This window comes from Musa acuminata, chromosome BXJ2-8 (genome assembly GCF_036884655.1).
Source record: "Musa acuminata AAA Group cultivar baxijiao chromosome BXJ2-8, Cavendish_Baxijiao_AAA, whole genome shotgun sequence".
Taxonomy (NCBI): Eukaryota; Viridiplantae; Streptophyta; class Magnoliopsida; order Zingiberales; family Musaceae; genus Musa; species Musa acuminata.
The window spans coordinates 5,528,649-5,548,094 of NC_088345.1; the positions used below are offsets into that span (position 1 = coordinate 5,528,649).

Genomic DNA, 19,446 nt, shown 5'->3' on the forward strand with positions numbered 1-19,446 from the left:
CTAGTGAACTACGAGGAAGTTTCATAGTTACGTCATCTTCACATCAAAATTTTCTTTCATGTCAGCTATGGTTGAGCAAATTTCTCCTAAAGTTTCTGGTCATTTCTCTTTTGCCACTATAAGCTCGCAATTCTGATTTGATAGTAGAAAATCTTTCACAAATGCAATGCTACTCTTGATTTTGATCATTCTATCGGTTCGATTTTCTACCTTCCCATTCATCCCTTATTCTCTTAAATTAAGATGCAGCGTTTCTTGTTATTCTTAGTATCGCCTGGAATAAATTAAACTAAAATCTGACTGACAATTTTTTGTTCTTTTGTTCTATTGTCATGTTGATGCACATCATTCTTTTTATTCAAATATGTAAAGGCCAGATTTGATCCCAAAACCATTGCAATAATTTGATATAATTCTTACAAACTAAGATAATCAGCATCTTAAAATTAGTATTTTCAAAATGAAGGCAGGATTTTATCCCAAGCATTACAATAATTTGATACAATTTTTGTACCAATTGAGCTAATCAAAGCATGCAATTTTATAAGATGGGATTTTAATAAATAAGTAAAATGCCCTACCACCAAACTAATTTTTTGTTTTGTTATTTGAACACTTAAAAACCGGCCCGAAATGGACCGTAGATGAAAGTAAGAAGGCATTAAAAAAGATTCTAATCGATCATCGGTCTTGGAATTTTCATTTAGGGACACGTCACTATCCTATCAATGATAAAGCTCAGAATCAATTGAGGTTTAAGTTCCACCATCGATCTGCATGATTGTGATTGATTGAACCAGAGGAAACAGCGTGGACCGGGCCGATCCAAGAATCTGCCCCTAAAATTTTGCCTTGGGTGAAGTGGACCAAGATCCATTGTATGCGGATCCCCTCATAGCCGTCATCGGATCACCAGATGTTCGACCCGAGTGCGGAGGCAGAAGGAACGAACTTCGTCGCTGCCTAATAATCCTTTTCCCGTCGAAGAGAGCGAAGCCGCTGCCGCAAGCAAACGCGAAGGGAGGAGCGAAGCCCCCGTTCCCAAGTCAAAGGGGAGATGGTGAACCTGCGGTCAGACTCCCCGACCTGCCGCCGAATCGTCCTCGCCTTCCTCGATTTCCTCCAATCTGGTCCGTCTTCTCTCCCCCTTCTCCCCTTTCCGTTCCATTTAATATCCTACCCACGATCGAACGTGGTTCTGAAGCCCGATGGATAACAAGCTAAAAGATCGGGGACGTATGCTGGTAATTTTGGGATCCGACGCGGTAACAAAAACAGTTGCTTCGATGAAGTTCCATCGTCGAATGCACCTGCAGAACCCTAGTGTCGCTTGCGGTAGTTAAATTCCTGCACACGAATTATTAGGATTATCATTTTTTTGCCTCGAAAAGAAAAGAAAGAGGGCTTCATGATGTGCCATCTGTTTCATGTGTAGACCTTCTAAATGAAAACAGGAATTCATTATGACCATAACTTGGTGACAATATCATGATGAAGTACCTTTAGAGATCAGCGGTTTATCTTTCTACGTTTTGGTAAAAGTGACCCAACCTACACCTAGACGTCAGTTTGTCCATTTTAAAGTTTAACGTTGTATCACCAATTGCATTACATATTTTGCAACCAACCTTTTAGATTGAAGAATGATTCATTAGATTGTGGCCGATTGACTGGTTCATAACATTTCCCTAACTTGCACCGAAAATTAAAAGATTCACCACTGAAAACTAAAATTGGCGTCAGTGATGTTGCTAAAAGGAGTTGTTTAATTGGTGCTTAGTTCAGTAAATTCAAGTCTTTGTTAGTATTAGGATGTTTCAATTATATATTGATCATATCAAATGGATATAGTTGGAGGAGTTAATTTACTCGATACTCTGCAGGTGCTTAATCCTAAAGGACCAACACAGTATACAAAATAGTGATGTCGGCCCTTTACTGGTTTAGTATCTAATTTCGTTGAACACCTTTAATTAGAATTCAGATTCTGATACAGCCAAAAAATGGAGTGTTTGAGCATTTGTGCACTCGTTAATTTGTTTTCATTTCAATCTTTGAGTCTATTATGGAGTCAGGTGATTGTGAACAAGCCTCTTTATGTGGGCTATAAACAATACAAACAAAACAATCTTAAGATGTTTGCATTGGTTATTGGCCAACTTTCTGGCAGGTAGCCTTTTATATTTGAAGATTTGTGATGTGATAGTTGAATGACCTCATCTTGATCTGTTGAATTTTATAACATTTTTTGGGATAATTTGATAAAATTTTAAGGTGAAAAAGTTTCTTTTGAGTGTCTTAGTTTTCGCCCCTGATAACGACCTTTATGGCAATATTATAGGCTTATTCAAGCAACAAGCTTTAATCAATTCACAAACAATTAGTTATAGCAATGCCTTTCATCTCTTTATGTGCTAATAGGCTAAATGGTTTGTGAGAACAGTTGAAATGGCTCCTGGAGTTGATTCTGAAGCAATTGATGTTGTCAGAGATTGTCTGGAAGATGTTTTTAAGCTAGATTCCTCCTCTTGTGAAAAGATATGTCCTGGATTGCTGTTGGATTTATTCACATCAGAAGAAATTGGTCAACACCAGTTAAGATCATATCTGGATTCTGCTGCAGCAGGGGATACATCCCATGCAACATTACATTCCCCGGAAGCAGCTGAAGATTCTGAAATGTTAGAGGCATCAAAAGTATGTTTTTTCTTTCGTTCTCATAACTTTGTGTCAGTTGATGTATATGCCATTGTTTTGTGCTTTTGTGGATTCCTGTTCATGGTCTGTGTACTTTAATATTAGTTTCTCTTTGTAATGTTTCTAATGGATATGTGAAGTATAGAGTTCTAGATATCCTGCATTAACTTATTTGGAACCCTTTGTTAATTCATTTTTAAGAGCTGGGGTACCTGCTAAATTTGGAATGATATTAGAAGCTAGCGGAGGGAAGGAGAAAAGACTGCTCTTCCTCCAGTGTGTCAACAGCAGGTGAATGAGCATGCCAAGAATGGGTTTCATGTAGCAGCTAAAATTAATTAATGAGAAAGATGTGGTTGGAAGTAGAAACTACTTGATTTCAAGCATTCTTCTAAATCCTGGAACTTTAAGATTATTGTCCTCCCACTCCACAGACCTAGTAAATTGTCACAGAAGAGGTATCCTGTTTTTTCTGGTTTACTGCTTCTTGTATACATTGGATACTAGATTGGCTAAGGGCTCATTCTATGCTCTATTTATATCCCAAATACCTAATCCACAAATTAACCCAACCCCTGCATGTCATATGGATTGGGTTGGGCAAGGTGTTCATCGAGTTTCACAAGAAGATTAAGGTTAGTGGCATGGTAATGCATGATAGACCATGTGAGATTACTTTGTTCTCTCCCTCTCTCTCTCTTTTTGGGGGGTTGGGGGTGGGCTGGAGTGGGGTGGCGTTGGTTTCTTTGGTGGGTGGGTGAGAAAAGAGGGAGAAGTGAGTGATCATTGCTATTTATGTGAGCCACATTGACGCACATGCTAGCTGGAGAAAGGAGATAGCCCTTGGCATGAGAGCATGTGTAGGTGTGACTGACACCTGATCTACATATCTCCGACCGAAAGTCAACTGTGTACTGTGACAATGCTAACAGGTATTTAAGCCCAATTCAAGTTTTTTTGGGCTTTGGCTAGCCCATCCATTGTTTATCTTAATTGCCCTTATTAAATTGCATATAGTTCTATGCTATGAGCAACCTTTTTAACTTACTTGTAAGTATAGCCAACATGTGCATTAAAATTTCTAAAGGAGACATTACAACTTTGTCGAATATAAATATGGAAGGGAATGAAACAGAGAAAAAAAGAAAAGAGCACAATGAATGCACACACGTCAGAATTATTGTGCTCAACATCTTTAATAAATTTATTAGTGCTGTAATGGTATAAATATTTTGAGATTTTTCATACTTTAGTTCTACAATTTCTTTTCCTTTATTAGATTCCTGTATTTTTTACTTGTTGTGGAGCACAATCAGGTTTTATTACAAATATTGTCTAATTATTTATGACCAATTCCGCTGCTTTAAATCATATCCCCCACTGTAATGTCACGAACGGTTGTCACGCACTCGCAACATCTTCGTCAACGGATTGTTTATCGTTTTTGTTTGCTTGTTCATATGTTTGGCAACATGTTTTGTTTTGTTTTTGTGAATTTTTGCTTGGAAACTGTGAGTAGGAATAGTTTGCAACGCTGTAGAGCGACTGCTCACCATAATAGGCAAAAATGCCCCAAAATAGCCCAACTTTCTCGTGCCATGGCTTGTTTTCTGTAGGCTGTGGTGTGGTGCAAAATATAAGTCATCTAAGCACCTTGGAACCCCCCAAGTGGCACAGGACTTGATGAGGGTTTAGGGTAGTGTTGGGCATTGATTGAATTTACAAGTTCGCACGTAAAGCCTATGAGAACTTGTCATCGCATCTGACACCGATGAGTAATCGTTTGTGAACTTGCGACTGTCCGTTTGCATTCTAAAGCCCTTGTTTTCTCCTTCTCTTTTCCCTCTTGTACATCGAGTGTTTGCTGAATTGCTTGTAAAGTTATCCTCTTTGCGAGACGTCGAGACTTGTCCATCGTTCGCTTTCAAACTAATCAATTTATTCTTTTACAAATCCTTCGGAACTAAGCGAGGTTGCAACTAGACTGACCCCTTGCGGACGGATAATGCAAGGGTGCCTCATGACTTAGGCAATCCCAGCTAAGTTCATGACATTAGCGCAAGAGCGTCTCACGACTTAGGCAATTCCAGCTAAGTCCGTGACATTGGTACAAGGGTGCTTCACAATTTAGGCAATTCCAGCTTAGTCTGTGACATCGTTGCAAGGGTGCCTCATGGCTTAAGCAATTCCAGCTAAGTCCATGACAGCAAGGTGTAAGGTTTTTAAATTTATTAGTCAGATAATAAAGTTTAAAGTTCATTTTGGTTAGTGCAGATAGATATTTTTAGTTTTCCACTCTTTTGTGATATGGCCAATTCAGTTGTGGTTTTAGAATAAATGCATTTTTTCCATCTGATAGATCCTCAATTTGTCACAGATTGTTCTAATCTATTTGATATTTATCAGGTTTTGGCTGTTTTTAAATCAAAGATACAGTGCTGATCATTACTCGGTTGTTTCTAATGCAAAGATAATAGTGCTATATGCTAATTACTGTCATGTGCCAGTTGGATTTTTGTTGCTTTGTTTACTTTTACAAACCTGGTTGCAACCTAGAAAACAAAAGAAATTTCGAAAGAGCATTGTTTTTCTCCTGGTGCTCATTTTTATGATTATTATTATTGATTATCATTATTGTTATTATTATTAATGTCCTGTAATGAACTCTGTCTAATTTCTCCTATTATCGGTCAGGGTGAAGGTTCAGCTGGAGGGCTCCATGGCCTAGGTAATAATTTAAATCTAAAATGGTATCTGTTGTCCTTAGGTCTATAACATTTTTGGACAGTTTTATGTTGCTTTTGTATCTCAGCTTGTTGATCAAGTCAACTTCTAAAACTTTTGTATGGAAAGGAAAGAAATGATTTAAAACATTGCCAATGCATTTATTCATTGCATATTCTTCAAGAAAACTATTGCTGGTCTCCAATAAATTGTAGTTCAAATAATGTCAGTTAAGAAAAAGATGCTTCCCATGCTGGTAGTGGATAATGTATCCAACTCACTGATTGACTTGAATCATGCAATTGGATCAATTGGATCAATGGGATGCAATTTTAATTTTGAAGTTCTTGACTCCTCTATAGACAAAGAAATCCATCAGTAACCATAGTTACCACACAACTAATGCAACAAACTGATTTATAAGCAACAAAGTAACTAGGAGCTGCTATATGGATTGTCTCTTGCAATTTATCATTATTGATGTGGCATTTTCCATTCTTGTGGCAGCAAGCATGTCATTTCTTATGATTTATGTCCATGTTCTATATTATTCTTTGTTGCATAGGAAAGAAATTGAGACTTGGAGCTCTATTTTTTTTATAATTCTTCTTATATAACATATTATGTTGTGAGGCTGTAAGTCTTAAACAATGAAGTTTTTTTTCTGTTGATGAAATACAACATTAATATCAAGGTTTTAAATAGTGGTCTAATACCTGTTTCAGCAACTAGACCGATATGATACTAGTATTCTGGGAGGTAGACTCATTTGTACCATCTGGTGTCATTGAAGAAATTATAAATAATTAAATACTGGCAATGTTGATCTGTATGGTCTGATACCGGTCCTTGATTAGACTAGTTAATACCAAGGATGTTGCGGTCTGACTAGTATTTTGAACCTTAGCTACTTCATTATCTAAGGCCCCATGTTTTAACAGTAATCTTGTCTGCACAGATGAGAATTTTGGTTCGACTATATTTTAGCCATTCTTTTCCCGCTGGAATAAGAATTTGTTATTTGCTGAATGACTTGCATAGCCAATCAATTTCTTTACTTGTGGATTCAACCATTCAGGAACATGCCTTTTTTGGGTGTTCTGAAATATGGTAGATTGTTATGTAGTGCTTATTTATAGTTTTGTGTCTTTTTTACCATTTTATTATAACTATCTTGTATTCTAGATTCAATCTTGATTCCTTCGTAATCAAATTATGCCATTCTTTATGATCAAAGTTCCTTTTTTTATTTTTTGTTATTTGTTCAGGTTGTTTTGCAATACTTGGAAATTTTCAATGTTGCAGGAGCTGTCTCTAGAGATGAATTATTTGGTAGGTTCTATGCTGGACTTGATAAAATCAATTTCTTCACGAGCTCACCTGGTGGACCTGAAGACCCAAACCGAATAGCAAAAGCAACACAATTGTTTGATGAAGCATGGATGGTATGTGTTTTTCATGCTATATTGTGCATCGATGTAAAATTCATAAACATGCAAACAGACATCTTCTAAAGCATATACATGGATCAATCCCTTTTGCTTAGTTTAATGTTTCAGGCCAGAATGTCTTTGATTTACTTGCTCAGTTGAACTAGTCATGCAAAAGTAAAAGTATCTTCTACAATTAGTTTAAAAGTGGTAAAAACCAAGACCATGTTGTCCTTGCTTGATGCAATAATAACAATGAGATGCTCAGTGGTTTCACCTTTAAATTTGGAGCCTTTGGTCTATTCAAAATAGATTCAGTTTAACAACTCGTAAGGGCAGTGAAGTATAAGGGCCACACACTTCTAGGTGCAGAAAAAATAAAGGAAATTTAGGAAACACTAATTGAGGGTGCACTTACAGAAAATGCTACCCACATTCTTATCTTCAATTTGCATTATATAATGAATCTCTCTTGACCAACCATGTATGGTTCTGGAATGAACAAAAATAGGGATATTAAGTATATTTCTATCTCTTTTATAATAATGGTCTCTGTCCAATGTTATGAAGCTTGTTGTCACTACTTTAGAATAGATAAACTGTTCATATAAAACAGGTGCTATCACATGCGAGGCACATGCCTAATATTAGTGTAGTTCCTGTGAGGATCTAGCATCTTCATCACATAAAATCTGCTTGTGCTTAATTTTAGATACTTCTGTTTGAGGTTCAAGGATACTCTTACAATTCTCACAATTCAGTTTTTAACTAATAGCAGTAGGAGATGCAAGCAATGAGCTAGCAATCATCGGAGATCACAATTGATGTGGAAATTATGTTCATTTTTCTGCTTTAATTTGTATTATATGATAATGTTCATGATTGATTGTAGCAGTTTTCCTCCTTGTTAGGAAATAGGAAGCTCGCAGAGGCAAGTTATGAACTTGAGCAACCTTGCTGAAATCTTTAAGTCAAAAGGTACTCAATGTTTTAAGATGAAAAATTAAGTTAATGGTGTATTTTCATTGCAATTGTTACTGTGACTAGATGGTTTTTGTACTGTCATTCTCCTGTTATATTGTCTGGAACTCATTCTTCCTATGGCAATCAACAAAAATCAGATGACAGATTTGGTGTGTTCTAGCATCTATATGATATATTCGTTCCAGTGTTGTTTTGTTTCTGGATATGGGTGTTCAATGTTTAAATTACATCTGCATCTGTTTAGTAATACAAATTTCTTTAACTCACTACATTCATCAGGTAATGACTGCATCCGAATGAAGCTATACTCTGAAGCTATTGAACTGTATACCTGTGCAATTGCAATATGTGAGAAGGCTGTTTACTACAGTAACAGGTAAGAACTGATCTGTCAGTCAAGCCAGCACAATTTACCAAAACTTTTAATGGAATTCATGAACTCATCGTTTGTGTCAATTGTACTATTTGCACTTGTATGGATATCCAGCAGCCTATTCTCATGATACCCGACATGGTGGGATCAGCAGTTGTCAGGAGGGTATAGAGTAGAAATTGGGGGAAGTTCTGGAGGTTTGTTGCTCCTACAATTCTGACATTTTCAGTATGCAAAGTATGCTGGAAATCATTGTCACAGATGGGTTCTCATTTACCTAAATCTTCATATTGTGAAGACAGCAGCCTCCCATATTTTTACTGTGCTGATGCACCACTTTGTAGAGGAACTCCCATTTTTTTATTTCATTGCTTGAATTTAGCATATATCTTGAGTTCTTGGCTCATTTATTACTAAAATATTTTTATTTTCATAAATGGAATTATTGCACAATGCATTTCCAAAGACAAGGGAGCATTCTGTCATTTAAATATTTTATCCATGGGTTAGCAAATACAGAATCTTATGAAACTGATATCTTTGTTTCTCGTCATTGTTGGTAGTTCACATAGAATCTTCATAAGCTTTTGGAGCATAGCAGATATGAAATTTATTTTTATTTTATTTATGCCTTGAAGCACTTTTTGATGATTCTATTTATATTTACATAATTATCTAATCCATGATACCCCCAATTTCTCAGGGTTATATTTCACTCAATCTTAACAATTGACCAGCTGATTCTAGTGATGAGTGCAAATTCCCGCCTGTTCAGTTTGACAAATTTATCTGATATAATCCCGCTCCTGAGTGCTGTTCTTGATTTTTTTTTCTCTCACATGAAATGAAATAATAAGTAAAAATATATGGACTGTGAGAAACAGTGGAAGAATGTTAGATTTTGTTTAGAGCTCATGCCCCTTTTCATTGAAAATCTTTCCGGATCAGGATTGCTTTTCCCTTACCCCTTCCACTGTTCCCTACCCCTAGTCCCTTTTTACCTTTTGACATAAAGTTGGAAGGGTTTATGATATAACTTATTTTCTTTAGTGTATTCTGTTCCAGGAGATTGTTTTGTTTGGTCTAAAGTGAAGACAGCTTTAGTATTCTTTTTCCCTGCCTTTCATTCATTACCGTTCTTTTCCTTTGTCATTTTTTATGCCCCAATGTATATTGTAAGCTCTTTGCAACTTTACTAGAAGTTTGACAAGCTAACAATATTATATTTTGTTTCCAGGGCTGCTGCATATACTAATATTAAGAAATATTCTGAAGCTATTGAAGACTGCTTAAAGTCAATTGAAATTGATCCAAATTATAGCAAAGCATATAGTCGCCTTGGCTCGGCATATTTCGCTCAAGGAAATTACCGTGATGCTCTAGAAAAGGGTTATCTGAGAGGTTACTCTCTTTTACCATTCTAGTCAACTAAAATTTGCTATGTGCAATTTGTATTCTCGAGCTATATGTCATCTCTTCTTCTGTGCATTTAGATTTTAGGATTATCTTTCTTTTGTCTTAAGTGAATCTATTAGAATATCTATTACGCTGGATACTATTAGTTGAATATTGGCATTTGATAATTTTTTTCAAGTGTTGTGGAGCTATTTGTATATGATAAAAAGAAGTTTCTGTATGCTTTTCATGATTCTTTATTAGTTTTTGACATTTGGATTGTCTTGGTACATGATACTGGATCCTGGTTGCATCAGCATTTTCATTACTACTCACTGTTCTACTTAAATTTATGAATTACTACAATGAGACACTTCATGCATCCATTTTCATTATCCAAGTTTGAAATCTTTCAGCTGTGTAACATGGGACAATTTCCTTTTCTTTCTTTGGCTTCCAGGAGATGGTCAATGGAGTAGTGAAATTTGCAACTCTGTATATTCAGAAGTTCTGTTTTTTGTGAACTTATTATACCCCTCCCTTTTCTCCATTATTTATCTGTTCATGTTTCTTAAATCTTTATTCTTATATGTTATTCTCTAATCTCTATTAACCTTGTTTGACCAGATAGTGAACTGCCTCAATGTGTTGCTTGGTTCTTTAATTACAAGCTTCTTATCTTCTACCTGTGTTGCTTGGCAAATCTTATGACATCTGTTATTTTTTTATATTCTCAGTTCTAAATTTATAGATATCAAATCCAAAGATTGAGACAGCAAATGATATTTAGTTTAGATAATCCATTGTATTTAATAAACACTATCTTACAATGATATGAATATTTTGGGTTTGGGGTGGGTTGAGAGCAAGGTTTCTAATTCGGGTACTAGACTCATGCCAGTCCATAGTCAGACTGGTACAGGTTCGAACCATTCTAGCATATCGACACGCACCTTGCGCACAAATGCTGATCACTGGTCATCGGCTGCCTTGCACACAAGGAGGAGAAGCAAGTGCTGAGGTATGGTTCTTGCGAGAGAGGATACATCACACCACTCGGGGTGTAGGGTTAAGCTACTTGGTTAAACATAATCCATTTACCCAGGCACGATTGCCAGGCCACCCAGGGCTAGACTGCTTGATTCAGTCTAGTACATACCATGTTGTTGCAACAACGGCATATAGTTTATTAGTATCAAGATGTAGGGATAGCAGTTCCATGCTGGGTCCTGCATATGTACCATATTAATATACAATTTTATGAGGTGAAGGACCCCGATCCATCTGCCATTGATTCACATCATTTATTTTGGTGGTACGAGCTTTGCAAGGAATTTACAATATTCATCTCGGGTACCTGACCTGTATTGGTCCTAGCTCGAACTGATATCGGTCCGAGTAGGTATATGTTTTGGTTTTACATCTCATTTATTATTCATAAATGTTAATTATAACTCCTTTCTTTTTTAGTTTGTATATGTATTCTTTTGTACTGCTTCTAATTTTTATTTGATATATGTTTCAATTTTGTATTTTATTGTTTTACAGTTTAAATTTATTTTTATATTATCTAATTTGATTGTATATATGAAGAAAAGGAGAAAGAACTCTAAATAGGATGTTTGTTTTTTTTGGGGGTGGGGGGTGATTTTTTAGCCTTTTTTCACACATTTTCCAACCCTAGCATTCAGTGATTGAAAGAGGCGCTCGGGCGCTCGCCTAGGCGCTCGGGCGAGGCGAGGCGAGGCCCGAGCGCCTCGCTAATGTCCCAGGCAGCGTGCTTCAAACAGGCGCTTGCCCGAGCCCAGGCGCTGGGCGCTTCGGGCGAGCGCCTGGGTAAACCAAGTGACCGAACCAGGATTTTAGGTCTGGTTCGGTCCTGGTTCGGTTGTTAGTTGGTTCAATCGAACCAACTAAACCGATATAACCTTTACCCAACCCTAACCCTTACCCAACCCTAACCCGCTGCCGCTGCCGCTCCCGATCTCGTTGCTCGTCGCTCATGCTCCCACTACCGGTGCTCGTCGCTGTCGCTGCTCGCGCCTCCCGTGAGCCCTCTAGCTGCTCGCGCCTCCCGCGAGCCTTCCCGCTGCTCGCAACTCCCGCGAGCCCTCCCGCTGCTCGTGCCTCCCGCGAGCCCTCCCGTGAGCCTTCCCGCTGCTCGCGACTCCCGCAAGCCCTCTCGCTGCTCGCGCCTCCCACGAGCCCTCCCGCTGCTCACGCCTCCCGCACCCTTTCCCTTTCCCGCTGCCGCCGCTCGCCGTTGCTTCCTCGTTTCTCCGTCAGGCTCAGTATACAGTATACTCTTAATATTAAGTTTATTTGAATTTTGAAATGATTAATTTTCAATACTGTTAATAGATTAATAATATATTATTTTGATTTTAATGTTGTTAATTTTTATTTTGATGTAAAATTTTATTGTTTTGAATTTTGAAACTTTTTGTTAATGTGACATTGTGATTTTGTATCTTAGATTTTCTTAATTTAATAGCATATTTTTATTTAAAATTTTAAATAATTATATTTATTAATTATATTATATATTTTTATATTTTAGCGTCTCGCTTCACTCGGGCGAGCGCCTAGCACCAAGGGCGTTTTTGGACTTTGGCGCCTAGCGCTTTTTAAATCACTGCTAGCATTAGCCCATCATATCCAACCAGATAATACCATAATCTACGGAAGGATTGATTGTGCAACTATGCATTATCTATCAAATTCTGTTTCCATGTTGAAGTGGAGTCCCATAAATGTGGGTGCCCAAAATATTTCTGATGTGGACGTAGGTTGAGTTTCAAACATAGCTGAAATATTTAAATATCTGAATATATCCAAGTATTAAATTGACATGTACTTGAGAAAAGTTAATATTTGATTGATTTTAGTTTACAGTACATTTTTCTCATGATTCTTATGTTTTGCATATTTATCTAAAATTTTTCTATGTTAGATATATGATTGGTAGAATTGAATTAGTCTCAGAAATCTTATTTTTCTGTTATCATAGATTCATATGACATCCACATCCACTATCACCCAAAATTCTATTGCAAATCCGTATGTGTTTTATATATCCAGTTTGTATTCATATCTGCTTGAAACAATTATGTTACGTAATTTGGTATTTGCTTGATATCCGTTTTCAATTCTATCCATCGACCAAAAATAAATACCAATATGGTTTTTTTACTAACCAATCCTTTTTCACGACCTCATCCTGATACTAAATAGAAAATGCTTTTGCAACATCGTTCCATTCTCTCTGTTGGCCCACTTTTTTTGGTCGAGCACCAATCCCTTTTTTTTTCAGTCTAGTGTTTAACCAAACCCACTAGTGAGCCTATTGGAAAAGCTCGAATCTTGTTCATCACAATTAGTTGCTTCTAGCATTTTTCGTTCATCAAATCTATGTTTGTACTCGCAAATTCCTAAAGACTACACAAACCTTCTGTTATCAGTTCTACTAAATTGTAAACAGGGAATTTTAATTTATTTTTATAATCTCGATATATTTCAAGTATGAACCTCATCAACTCCCCTGTTGCATTTATAGCCAAGACATGTCACCATTATACTTGCACCTAGATCTGTTTCATGAGATCTCTGAAAAGTGTTACAATCCAATAACTTTGACATTCTATGTGATATATTATTCTTTAAGCATGAGTTGTGTTTAACACCATGATAGAAATTTCATACATAATTATTGTTTTTGCTCTGAGCAATGAAGCTTCTTCCTGCACAATATTAACATATTTACATTGTGGTTATTATTGTAACCTTGAGCTGGTTTCTCTCGTAGCATTGGAGTTGGACCCAAATAACAACACAATTCGAGAGAACATTCAGGTATGGTTAAACTTCAATTGTAAGCATCTGATTCATCTTTTTATTCTTCTCTGATTTTAGATATCTTGTTTCATCTATTGTGCACATCAAATCTTAGGTAACTGAGAAAAAGCTGATGGAACAGCAGGCAGAAACAGATCAGGTAATTAGAGGTTTTATGTATTAGAATTTATGTGTCCTGAACAGATCCTGACCTCTTGTTTAAATACTAGTCCAGTTCTGATTTTGTTAGTCTCTCTGATCAGCACAACACCTGCATGTTGTGTAGTATATGGACTGCCTGGTGTCACTGAAAATGTAATAGAAAAATGAATACCTGCTGATACTGAAGCATATGTACCATTGTAGCTTCTTGGTCAGATCGATAAATACTAGGGGCACATACTGGTCTGATATTGGTTTTGATGACTTGTTAGACTGGTACAATACTTTTATATCGAGTAGTATACTGACATGTACTGTTTGGGATGACTGAAAATTAATAATAATAAAATAAGTACTGACAGGTACCAAAATATATGATCCTGTATTGATCCTTAGTTGGACTGGTAAATACCAGTCTGTGTGTACCGATCGCACCTATATTTGATACCATTTTAAATATTGTAATCCTGATAACTTTTGGTCTAAGCTATATGATTAAACTAGAACTGTTATATTTTTTTTCTTTGGTTCGTCCTCTACAATTTGCTCCATAATTTTGATGCGGTTCTTTATTGTTCAACTAAAATTTTCTGCCTTTTCTCATTTGTTTTGCACTCGTAGCTTAATAACCTTAAACTACAGATTTTCTATTTATTGGTGCTGTATTTTTAGTGTATTTGTATTATCTCAAAAATACCAAAATGTCATCTACTAGACTGTGGCTAGTGGTCAAATACTGAACATATGCCCTAGAGTCGAAGTTTCTTATTGCATCAACCTGCCTGAACCCTCCCCAAAATCATTACAGGATGATAGGAACATTCATCAAAAGGGCCGTCATGGGTATTGGAAACCAGCCTGATTATGGATTGGTAGGGATGGGTTTTGTGACATTAACTGGTTATGACTTTTTGATTTCTCCATCATTCCCATGAAAGTAGTGCAGCTTGTAAAAATTATAGCTGTGTTAACAGTATTGCTATTTACCTCTGCTACTTTTTACAGAATAGAAGGTCACATCATGGCCAAGGATCAAACACACGATCAGCAGGGTCTACAAACAATAATAGCTTCCCATTTGCATCGTTTCCCATAGGTGCTCCCACCCCTGAATTTGTTGCTAACATCTTCAGGAGCATGGCTCCGGGTCATGGCCAAGATTCATCTTCACAAGCATCGACGCCAGCAAACAGCAGCCCACTGTTCACATCATTCACCATGAATTCTTCTGTTCCCACCGATTTTGCCAATATACATGTCAACATGGATTCAGCCACCCAGGAAAATAGTGGAAACATGGGAGAATCAAGTGAACCTGAGGTAAGAATTGATGCAAATGCAAGCTTGAATTTTGGCGGTGGTCTTGAGCAAGTATCAGATGCATTGAGGTCTGTTGTGGGGATGCTTTCATCACAATTTGCACCACATGCTGACACACCTGGAGGTTGGTTATAATTCTTTTACAGGAGCTGTTATACTTTTTTAACTTATGTGGGATGTCATGGGATACTCTTTCCCCAACCAAACTTTTGTTCACATATTTGTGCATGTGCAGATCAAACACATGGAAGCCATCAGTGAAACGTCGTGGGTCTCCTTAAGGGTACATGAGGGGCTCTTTTTTTTAGTCAGATGATGCCAAAACTCTGCTTCCACGGACAAAGGTCTTTTCTTTAGTAGACGATTGCCTCTTTTCTGTTTTGGTGTTATTTTTTCTAAGCTGTTTAATCAGAAATGTAAAACCTGATCACGTTGGGCTCAAAGTCGTTAATTGTGGTGGTCAAAGAACAAAAGCTTGTAAACTGCGTGTATATTAGGGTTTGGGTAACCCCTTTGGTTCACAGGAATCCTGATAGGCAAGATTGTCATACAACAGGTTGATGAGGGCTTGATCAATGCATGTGCGAAATATAAATTACTAGTGATATGTGGACAATGCAACAATTTTGTTGAAGTGTGAAGATTCATCTTTTAAATCTAAAGAGAAGAGAAGAGAGAGAGAGAGAGAGAGAGAGAGAGAGAGAGAGAGGGAGGGACAAAATAACTGCGATCGGCCGGAAACAGCACTACGAGATTATGAGATCTGCACTCTTTCTATTGTCCTGCAATCCATAAATATGGATTATGGATCAACTTCACCTATGGCTATAACAACTTTATCTTTCTATTGTTCGGCGATCCATAAATATGTGTTATGGATCAACTTCACCTATGGCTATGACAACTTTAAATCTGCATACAAACCTTATACCTCGGGGAGGCGACTTTTTGCAGTTGCTCTTTTAGATGTCAATCGCATGTTTCTGTTATGTCCCAAAAAGTCTGGCCACAGTTGGAAGAACAAGAAGTTCAAGTGAGCTATATTTCCTTCTTTTTCTTTGCATCTCTGCTGCATTGCCAAGTTTATAGAACATTCAGGTTTTTTTTTGTGGTCCTCCACAAATACTGCTTGTGTAGGAACACGAGGCTATTTAAGGCATGTTATACACTAATCCAGCAAAATATTTGTTAAAATTTAACTAAAACTCAACTTTAAATGAAAGCAAAATGGAAGAACAGACCACCATATTCAGCAATTTGATCCATATGAGAATTATTGAATAACTATACAAATCCTTGTGCTTCGCAGTTGCTGACCTCATGTTATTTGCAGCAAAAGGTCCCTAACCTTACCTTACAAGATCGATCAAAACATCACATTATTAAGAATAAGAATTCAACAGCAGTCAACCGATGACTCATGCCAGTAACGTGCCAAACAAATATTAGTGTGTGATCATAAAGCTTAAAGGGAACACCTGTTTGTTTCCACAGTGACATATAGGGGCACGGAATATGACATAGCAATCATGTTTTCTTAATCTGCCCGAGATTGACCAGCCCGAGAAGACAAGATGATTCCAACAATGAGACCATAGAGAGCAAGGGCTTCCGCAAAAATGAGAATAAGAATCATGCCTACAAATAGCTTCGGCTGTTGAGCGTTGGCCCTGCAATAGACATGCATTTACAATGTCATGTGGCATGCATAAAAATAAATATAACTTTGATATTATAAAATGAAATCAGTGTGCCACTTTCAGAATGATCAGTTTTGAATCTAATTTCATAAAAGTAGCTGTACTTTGCCAGTGCAAGTGCCGAGTGGTACAGGACACAGGTTTATTCCAACTGTGTGTAAACAACTGAACTGAACGTGTTTTTGTCACCTCTTCTCATCCTATCTCCACTCCACGCTTACAGTCAATCCAGTTTCGGTGCTCATCATGACTTAGAAACAGGTCGTGGGTCAAGATTCACAATATTACAAATGAACGTAAGCTAGATCTGATCTTACTTCTGATATCCCAGATTAAATTTACATTTCTTGGTTGATTACTTGGTTAAGAAAGAAATAAGGAACAAGTAAACATGAACTAAAAAGATATTCTAAGTCAATTATCAAATGGGTAAAAAACAGATATAAGAAAACTGGAGCACCTAACTAAAATTAACTGTTTGCTCCAATAAGTTGCTAATAAATGGACTCCAGTTAAACATTGACATGTCATATTCCAAGTATAATACCATAAATCCAGAATTTTGAACATAGGTATTTCATTACTAATATAGCATTTTAGGTCACAAGTCCAAAAGCATCAGCCTATCTATGACACAGTTTGCTATGACAATCCTAAAGATGGGTCCAGAGAGAATGACTCAAATTCTGTTAAGAAACTCCTGAATTGTAAATCATATTTTATCTCAATAATTTACTTATCAAGTCAATTATAGTTAAAAATAAATAAATTATTGTTCAGCAATGCATGAAGTCTCTGTGCATATAGTGCTACCAACCTAAAACATATGATTACCCAATCGTCCTGTTTGTTCGTTATGTCATGTTTGAACAAGACCCAAGATAGACGTTCGGACAGAAAGAATTCACAATCTTGGATTGTCTCAAATCATGTACTTGGCATAAGTGAGGTAATTAAATAAGTCCCCAACTTAGTATGAAGCTCAATGAATCAACAGGGCAAGAAAAGAACACAATTTGAAGGAGAAAGCAATGAGACCGGGGAACAAAGACTAGCCTCTGCATGCTAAACCATAGATGAGTACGAGTAGCATGATGTTAAGATGTTTGACTTAGACGATTGCATAAGTAAAGCATAGATGCATGAACCATTTGAATACAAGTATGAATGCAATCTATACAAATTAAGTACAAGACACAGAGAGAGGGGAGTCTGGGATCTGCCATAGCAAGTGGCATGGTCGTGGTGGTGCTCTAGCAGATATGATCAGAGGTCCCATCACTAAAAATACAACTCAAACGATGAAGTTAAGAACACTGTCTTAAATGCATACTCACCTGGCGATATAAGAATGGAAGAAAGGACAAGGAAAATGGGCTTATCAACAGGATATGGGGTAACTAAGAAGCCCAAGAATGGATTAGATAGGGACACAGAGAAAAAACTACATAATGATAGGACTTCTTCCACTTTCTGACAATCTAGCATATTCTCTGCTTGCCTGTATCAGAATAATGCACGTAATTGACAGTGTTCAGTATGCTCAAAATGAGAAGTATCCATGCAACCACATTGTTAGACATGCAAGCTGACATGACACAACATACAAGGTAGCATGCAAGGTAATAAGATTTCCCTATCAAACTTTCATTAAAAGACCATCCTAAAATAGAAGTAACATGGATGGACCAAATACAGAAACAGACCACTTACTTCGGGCCAAGACTTCCATTTTATGAACATCCCTTATACAAGAATGGTCAAAATACATGTCTCTTGATAGAACCCAAACAAAAAAAATCAGTAAACAGAATAGACAAATAAATTTCAAGATTCGGCAAATTACCCTCCATATATCAAGATGTTTGAGTTCTATTGAGCTATTTCAAGTTAGGAATATTCAAGCCTTCTATAGGCTCATAGTATACAAGTCTTAATAGATATCTAAACTGGAAGTCTCAGGCATATATCAAGAAACAAATCAAAAAATCATAATAAAAATACCAAAAATATAAAAACTGACATCCTAAAATACTTGTTTAATTGGGTAGCAAAACAAATCAAAGCAACACAAAGCTAGAAGACACTGATCATGAATAATGACGGCAATGTAACAACAGGTAAAAGCACTTGATCATCTAGTTTGCCAGACAATTAACTAAAAAGAAGAAAAACTAATTACCATAAAGACAAGAAGACTAGATAGAATCAAAAGCGTTACCTGACTCCGGCATCACCGACGATCCCAATCGCCATTCCGGCAGAGAGGCCAGCGAGACCACAGGCGAGCCCCGAGGAGAGGTGCGCATACCCATCAAAGAGGTAGTACGACTTCGCCTTGGGGTTTATCCCGGTGCTAATAATAACCGCAATGATCAACCCGTAGATCCCGAGCACTCCGGCCATAACAACGGGCACGATGGATTTCATCACAAGCTCCGGCCGCATCACTCCCATCGACGCCACCCCGACTCCGCTCTTGGCCGTCCCGTACGCCGCCCCCATGCCTACACTCGACAAAAACCACCAGTCAAACCCGAACCTTTCAGATCTAAGAAAGAATACCCACAACACGACAGAGCCCTAGAAAAGCATAGATCTCGAGAGATTACAGGAGAACACGAGAGCCGCGGCGGCTCCGAGGAATCCAAAGAAGGGGGCGGTCTCATCGCCGCTGAAGGTCGACATCGTCGCGCGGAGTCGGGACGCAACCAAGATTTCTGGGAGCCCTAATTGCCCGGTAGGATTCGACGACGCACGGGGAAGAGACACGAGGGGTTGGCTAAGTTAAATACCGCTACGATTTGGGATAATTTACAAGATCTAC

At 37.4% G+C, this 19,446-nt stretch overlaps 2 protein-coding genes across 3 annotated transcripts; one reads left to right on the forward strand and one right to left on the reverse strand.

The window, feature by feature from the left end:
• The first annotated feature begins 904 nt into the window (after nucleotides 1–904).
• LOC135618868 (uncharacterized) lies at nucleotides 905–15,440 on the forward strand. 2 transcript variants are annotated; one of them, XM_065120243.1, is made up of 11 exons: nucleotides 905–1,130; nucleotides 2,444–2,697; nucleotides 5,392–5,425; nucleotides 6,727–6,866; nucleotides 7,763–7,829; nucleotides 8,115–8,211; nucleotides 9,446–9,609; nucleotides 13,409–13,455; nucleotides 13,553–13,597; nucleotides 14,605–15,043; nucleotides 15,155–15,440. In XM_065120243.1, the coding sequence occupies exons 1-11, from the start codon at nucleotides 1,058–1,060 to the stop codon at nucleotides 15,178–15,180; spliced, it is 1,386 nt and encodes a 461-aa protein (XP_064976315.1). In that variant the 5' UTR covers nucleotides 905–1,057; the 3' UTR covers nucleotides 15,181–15,440. The 2 variants fall into 2 exon arrangements, with proteins under 2 accessions (XP_064976315.1, XP_064976316.1); XM_065120244.1 differs by having other exon boundaries at nucleotides 907–1,130; nucleotides 2,422–2,697.
• Nucleotides 15,441–16,167: 727 nt separating this feature from the next.
• LOC135618870 (V-type proton ATPase subunit c1-like) lies at nucleotides 16,168–19,391 on the reverse strand. The gene is made up of 3 exons (XM_065120246.1): nucleotides 19,232–19,391; nucleotides 18,841–19,126; nucleotides 16,168–16,589 (listed from the first exon to the last, which is right to left on the reverse strand). Exons 1-3 carry the CDS (start codon nucleotides 19,305–19,307, stop codon nucleotides 16,457–16,459), a joined length of 495 nt encoding a protein of 164 aa, XP_064976318.1. The 5' UTR covers nucleotides 19,308–19,391; the 3' UTR covers nucleotides 16,168–16,456.
• Between the last annotated feature and the right edge of the window lie 55 nt (nucleotides 19,392–19,446).